This window comes from Morone saxatilis, unplaced genomic scaffold (assembly GCF_004916995.1).
Source record: "Morone saxatilis isolate NCDOM2014 unplaced genomic scaffold, NCSU_SB_2.0 Contig22, whole genome shotgun sequence".
Lineage (NCBI taxonomy): Eukaryota > Metazoa > Chordata > Actinopteri > Moronidae > Morone > Morone saxatilis.
The window spans coordinates 10,490,480-10,497,921 of NW_023339785.1; the positions used below are offsets into that span (position 1 = coordinate 10,490,480).

Below are 7,442 nucleotides of genomic sequence, written 5' to 3' on the forward strand. Positions count from 1 at the left end.
TGTAAACAGCATTTTAATGTTGCAGATGCAGCTGATTTTAACCACTTTATATGGATTACATTATATTATGTTTTGCAAAACGTAGAAATTGTATATTTATGAGAGCCCTAAAAGTCTTGTTTTCTTAAAATAAGTGAAAATAATATGAAACATATTTATTTTATTATAGAATTTATGGTTTTGAGGGGAAAAAAGTAGGACGAAATACCAATAACAGTAGTTAGAGTTCACATTAAAAGGGTGATTTGAAATAACATTTTTGTGTAATAATAAACCATAAACTTTCTTGGAAACCTCATAAAAGTGTTGCAATTATGAACAAAGCAAAGCGTATTACGTTGGACTGTAAAGCACTTCAAATGTTGAATTTCTCACTTATTTCACCATGTCAGCCACTGTGTAGAAGTGTGGGGTACACACATATGCAACTAATATAAACAGAAGAGAGCAATATGAATTATAAATAAGGTGGATTCTTGACTGTTTATCAAGTCAAGTGTAATAAAACTGAAGGATGTAGAGCAAAAAACACATTGTGTTCAAATCAGGTGATGATGCTCACAGAAGGAAATTTAATTTTAAAACTCAGTATGCACAAATGTAGACTTGTATTTCAGTGGAGTCCAACTGTGTCTGTCTTTTCAGATAGTGTTAATGTATTATTGAACTGCAGCACATGTATAGAAACAAAACGATATGAACACAATATGATGTATAATATTCATTAGTCATTATTGTGTATGTGTGCGTTTTGGCAGACCATCTGTGGTAGACCATTTATGTTAAATGTGTTTAGAAGGGGACAGTTAATACAGTCTTTTTCTTCTCCCTGCTACTCTTTATGTTTTTACATATTGTAGCTCATATTGTATGTGAAAACATGAATGCATCTCAGCATGCAGTCTCAGAAGAAGGCCAATCAAGAAATTGATGCTTTGAGAAAATGTCACCTCATTCTACTAAATGTCTAAAACTAGATTGCAGAATAAGACTTTTAGGAATCAATAATATACAAAAAAAATTGTAACTCCAGGAGTTGTAGAAGAAGTATTGTATTTCCCTCTGAAATGTATTGGAGTAGAGGTATGAAGTAGCAGAAAATGGAAATATGCTAGTACAAGTACAAGTAAATGTACATGTATTCTGAGTAAAAGTACAATCACTGCTGATGGCCATCTGGAGATTTACTTTTCAGGGTTTTCTTTCTCAAAAGGGTGTGTAGGCTTTACCAATTAGGAAAATTGTGGAAAATGATTCTGTTAGTATCACAACACCACAATTTGAAAGAAGCATTAAAAAGCCTAGAATAAATTCCAACGTATTTCTCCTAAATGTTAGTAATTAACATCAAGCCACTGGGAAAATAGAGTGTACAAGCCAAAACTTTAATGCGAGAGCTTTCTCATTTTACTTCAAACAATAGAAAAACTGTTGCAGTTACACAAACATATTGTATCTTTACTTGCTCTCTCTGTGAACTCAGATGCTGAGGTGGAGAACGTGGACGCACCCGACGCAGAGGTCACAGGTCAGCGTTTCACCCGCGATGTCCTGGACCACGTTCCTGTAAATGACTATGTAAGTGGGGCCCCTCTGCGCCGCTTCAGCCAGGGACCACACCACGAGATACAGTGAAGCGACTTCAATCAGCTCCAGCTCTGCCTCGACTCTTTCTGCATATAAATCGCTCACTAATTGATGTTAAAACTGACTTTGTGCACCAGAGGGCATAGCAATTGCTCTATATATCTGTTTAAGTAAGGCCAGTTCATTGAAGACTCCCTTAATGTCTCCCCATTAATTGAGAGGAATATCCAGCCTTTCAAAGGCAGCAACTTGTGCCTTACAGCACCCGATAGTTCCTTTTCTCACATCTTTTTTTCTGAGCAGTGGAGAGCGCTGTGCGAAAGGAGCACTCTCAAGGTCACTCATCGCTGCACAGATAAGTTACATTTATTAATAATGCTTTAATTATCAAAGCATATGAAATGAATGGAAAGATCATGTGGTATATTTTGGTGTTCTGCATGTAAACCACTCACTACCGTATGGTTAATTATCCCTGACTGTGAGGGGAAATCATATAGAGCAGTATGTTACACAGGAATTATACACTTATACTGGCACAAATAAAATAGTGGCACACTAAAGATACCGGGAATAAACACAGGTGCAAAGATAACCCCCCCCCCACACACACACACACATTCAGCACTTACAGGTGAATAGCCACTAAAGTTAAATTCAAGGATAATGAGCCAGGCTCCGTCTTCTCCTCAGAGCTGTGAGAAACGGTGAGGAGACACACAGAGAAATGAGACGTCCTATAATGTTGACATTTATCAGGCCCGTCCCAGAAACACCTCCCGCTCAACTCCTCAATTTCCCCCCCAGCTTCTCTGTCTTCTCCCTCCTCGTCTGTGGCAGGAGATGCGGCGCTATGCAATTAAAACATACCAGGGGATGAAAAACCCAGCTTTCCTTTTGAAACGTTCTGCCTCTATCAGCTGAGTTATGCATACCACTGCAATCCATTCCAGCAGCAGCACATCCAGGCTCTGTTTGTGGGTCCGGTGATAACAAAGGCCTTTGTGGCCAAGCAGAGGGCAGGCAGCAGTCTGTAATTGGGAGTCTGAACTCTCGCTCATTCCAGTGCGATGCCACATGTGTTAGCCAAACCTTTTTTTTTTTTTTTGAGCTTCATTCAGAACTCATGTAAATGTGCACACAGTCAGCAAACCGCCAAGCACACACAGTCTGTTACTCTATTTCTCTTTCTACCTACAGCCTTTCATCTACCTCACTGACACACGCGCACACACGCACATATACTGAGACAGACACATAAAAAACCATGCATTCACTTCATCTGCGTTTCATATGTCTGAATTTCAGCACCACGTCTGTAAAGCAGAATAATCGTTTAAGTCCTCGTGACAGAGGCTGACAGATATATGAAACTGACCTTTGCCACAGCTGCCATGTCAGAGTGCAGTATGTATCAGAGGTGGCCCTGGAAATTTCAAACTGAATAACTACCATCTGACAAGGCTGAAGGGATGCTACCACTGTCCTTGACCCATATACAAAGGATGGCCTTACCATATGAATTTACCTCACTCAGGTGTAAAGATGTATGTGTTTCCATCTTCGTCGCATTGTTTGTATTCTGTGTCAAACCTGGACTAGCCTTACAAACCTGTGTGAGCCACATTCAGGGTCAGGCTGGATAGCTGTTCATGCATAGCAGAGGTGCAGAATTCAAATCCAAGAATGAAGGAGCTGTTTGTGCCTCTAGAGAAATCTTTTTACACTGAAGCTAAAGCTCCTTATCACTTTGGTAAACCGGCAGAGTTTACTGAAATACATGACTATCTCCTTATTCAATTACATCCAATTTCATTGTCATTCCACCTGACTGTCGAGCACAGTGAGATGAGAATCTGAGATCAGGACAAGCGGCAAAGCATTCTCATGTGCTGCACTGTCCTGTGCTTCTGCATGAAAAAAAACCCCTTTTTGAATACAAAGCAGGGTATGAAACAGAAATGTTATCTCTGCTGTTTTGATCCCAGAATGAATGTGATGAGCTCTGCTATGAGATTTAATAACACATCCAGGCATGTGCTTCAAGCTCATGAAGAGCGGTGATCAGCATGTGTGAAATAACACCAACAAGTGTGGAGATTAGAGGAGTCGGGCTTTGATTCATTACATCTTATTGAATGACTGACGCACTTTTCTACTCTGCAGACTCATTCATATCCAGTGCCTCATATTATGCACAGAGGTGTCTCTGTGTGTGCGAGTGTGTGCGTTTGCATGTGTATACGTGAGCTTGAGTGTGTGATGAAATCAAATGCAGCAAGGGGGTAATGGCTTTTACTCTTCATTAATGCTGCTTGTTTTTGAGTGACTGCCTCAGATTTCCCAAGGTGAACCATTCTTATCACCGCAGCATCCCACTAGAGACGGCAACTCAAAGCCAGAGTGATTAATATGTACCCTCCGTTTTAAAAGGATAGCTCTGATTAATTGTCTTTAAGGTACAATGCTGCCTATTGGCTGTTTGTTTTGATAAACGCAGCATCATTTGAATAAAATATTTCCTTCATTTTCCGAGTGGGAGCTCCAGATTTCGTAAAACCCCAGTTTGGGCTGCGAGGAGCAGATAAGATTATCATTGGTCCATTGACAGCTTTCGTGTTGTTTCCATAACAGATTGTTGCCTGGAAGCTGATGACCTGAAACTTGACTGAAACAATAAATCATTAAAAGCCTACCTGTGCTTGTCATAGTAATAAATCAAACCCGGCCATACTAGATATCATCTGTCGCAGCCTTTTTATGTGTTTTAAGTATGTCTTACCAGTGTGTAATTTTACTCAATTTATCACTTCTGATGCTATCTCTGTTATGAGTCATGCTTATGGTTAATGTATTGTTATGTGATTGCAGTCAGCTAGCTGCAGTTGAAAAGAAAACAAATACAATGTGTGTAAAACCCCTTTGACTGACCGATGAGGCAAGACAACCCCTAATTCCCATACTTAATGTAGCGGGGGACTGGAAGGACTCAGCCATGTGTTCCTGCGGGTCCTGTCCTCTTAAACAATTCCCACACATTTTCTTTTCCCAGCAGTGGATGTGTTTTGTTCAGCACTATTGCATGTAGCTGAGTCATTGTAAGCACTTGCAAAGAACTGTGCCGGTTAGTTCTGAATGTGAAGTCACCGGCTCCTGGATCCGAGCAGTTTAACGAGACAGTGCCGGATTGTCTCTGAGGATTCATTTACTAAAAGAGATTGAAATGTGGTCAAATGCATACTGAGGGCAGTTGCTGCATCAACTTGCGCGGTGAGTTAAGTGGCACTTCTCCGAACCCCATTTGGAGTTGCTCTTGATCAAAGGCATGGCACTCAGCCCCCACGAGTCTATGAGGGCATGAACCAACCAGCACAATGGAAAAATCCAAGGGCCATTAATTCTACCCAATTTACCTTTCGTTTGGGTTTCATTTGGCCCCTCTATAAATTCAGAGGCAGCCAGCAAGAGCAAATGAAAGAATCCTTGTTAGGCGATCATTACTCTGCTAATTGCTTTAGGAATGTGCCATGCACTTCAAGTCAAGGTCAGGGGGAGGGCGCCAAGACGTGGGGAGCTCCAATTTGAATGCTCTATCGGAGGAGGGGCTGCCATTTTGGTGCAGAGTGTGGGCTTCGGTCGAGGGAGTTAGGAGGTCAGAGATGAAAGAAATAGTGTAATTATGCTGGTAACTACCAACGTTAGAGTCTCTTTGATTGAAGATAACACTGGTAGGGAGGCTGTGAATGCTGGATTCAGAGATGGCGCATTGTGCAGCCGACAGTCATGCTACCTCTGGTATAATAGAAAGGTCAAGGGTATTATATTATGTTTTATGCTCCAGGAGCTTAAATCAAGCTCGCACACTCCCACCGCTATCTTGATCTCTTTGTCACAGTCATCAAGCATGGCACAACTTTGCATTTCCACAGACATCAATTCTGATCTTTTCACTCTTGTTTGGTTTTTACATATATTCTGCTGACCTACAAGCAAAGCAGGCTCATCAATTCACGCCACCCCCTCCCCTCTTCTTCTCCTGCCCTTGCCTTTGGGAGGACTGGCATTTGTCATGTGTGTGATTGTAACCCTGCCCCTCCTGTGTCCTCTGCAGAGAGACGTCGGAATCGAGCTGGATAACCGTCTGGATGACCGGGGCTACTGCTGCCAGCACTGTCGCCGTGGTTACCGCTACTGCCGCCGCTACCACGAGCCCCTGGGTGGCTTCAACCCATGGCCATATTACTACCAAGGAGGCCGGGTCATCTGTCAGGTTGTCATGCCGTGCAACTGGTGGATTGCCCGTATGCTGGGGAGGATCTGAGGAGGGCGTGTGCTGTCTGGGATTTAAACTGTTTATGTCGTTGCAAAGGTGCAAATTCTCCCTTTGATAAATATTCCAGAGCACTTGTTTGTGAGACCAAAGCAGTCCATAGCACACACCAATTATTAACCAATCTGAAAGTTGTGCCATTGAGATTTAGTCAGTCGAAACAGTCTAAATGCCATTTGAAGCATTTTGATTATTTCTTAAAAGGCAGTGGTTGTTTACAGCTGTCTAATTTTCTTCACTTATCTACCCATTTAGTATCCTTGCTGTTTGATCCTGTTGAATGGGTGCAATTCAGTTTGGGAGATGTCACAAGAAGTTTATCTGCTCTAAAATAAATAAATACTTCAGTCTGTCCTTACCATGTTTTAAACTCTATGGGTTGTTCTACTAATACTGTAATGTATGAAAATGTATAACAGTACAGTACAGTATAGTATAGTACAGTATAACAATCTGAGTGGTGGGATCACATTAGCCATTTAACTAGATATATACACATAGTCTCTTTTTGTGATTAGTTTCTTTATTATTGCTGATATAAGTAGCAAATTAAAACCCACCATTGTGACACAATAAACAAACCTGCTTACTGTAGCTCATACAGCACTAGTTAGATGCACACACGCACAAAAACCATGCTAGAAATGATGAATAACTAAAATCATGTATCCAGACACCAGATACAAAATATAATACATACAATTAAAACACTATGTGCAATATTTTTTCAATATTGAATATTTTCAAATTAAGACCAAATGAGGGACGGAAACAAATGAGCAAAGATAATAATAATATGGCAGTACAGAATTAGAATCTGCTCAGGCCTGGTTCCTTGTATCATAACACTTCTTTTATCTGTTTTTGGTATCATGTTAAACTAAGGAGGTATAATTAAAGATGCACAGATCTCAGCTGTCTGTCGTAGTGTAGTTACTGTTGTGTTATCCACCATTGTTTTCCCTGTTGTTGTCAGCCACAGAATGCTTTAAATAGTGCTACTGTTCAAACTGTTTCTTCTCTACTGAGGCGATTTTAATCTGTAACACCACATCTCAATCTGTCGAGCAGAAATAACTCTCATCTGCAACTAACGGATAAGCAAGCGAGATAGGCATTTGTAATTGATGTTCTGTCATCAGAATAACAAGGTGCACAAATGCCCAAGAGTATTCAAGCTATGTGAGATATTCAGAAGTTAAACACAGAGACAAAAATGGAGCACTCTTGTTGTCATACTTTGCTTTGAAGCCTTGTGTATGTTTCTGTCTCTTTCCTTATTTTTTCCAATTAAAATTTCATTGTATGAATAATCTCAGTTGTCCTATCATGTGAAACAATGTGATTTCTTTGAAAGAAACTTAACACCCCGGGGTGTTTGTGTGAAAGCTGATGTAGGGCGGGTTTGAATATGACTCATGCAATCGATATAGACAGACCTCCTTCTTTCTTCTCCATTAGTCCCATTGCTCATTAGCAAAAACATTTAGCATCAAAATTAAAAGTGTCTTGACAAGAAAAACTA

The 7,442-nt window shown here is 40.6% G+C and overlaps 1 protein-coding gene across 2 annotated transcripts in view; it reads left to right on the top strand.

Moving 5' to 3' along the window:
* tnmd (tenomodulin) overlaps positions 1-7,442 on the top strand; it is a gene marked incomplete at its 5' end in the record, with an annotated part of 42,745 nt that extends 35,303 nt beyond the window's left edge. For both annotated transcript variants that reach the window (XM_035669042.1, XM_035669043.1), the window contains 2 exon segments: positions 1,484-1,578; positions 5,699-7,442. In XM_035669042.1, coding sequence (XP_035524935.1) covers positions 1,484-1,578; positions 5,699-5,908 — 305 coding nt within the window.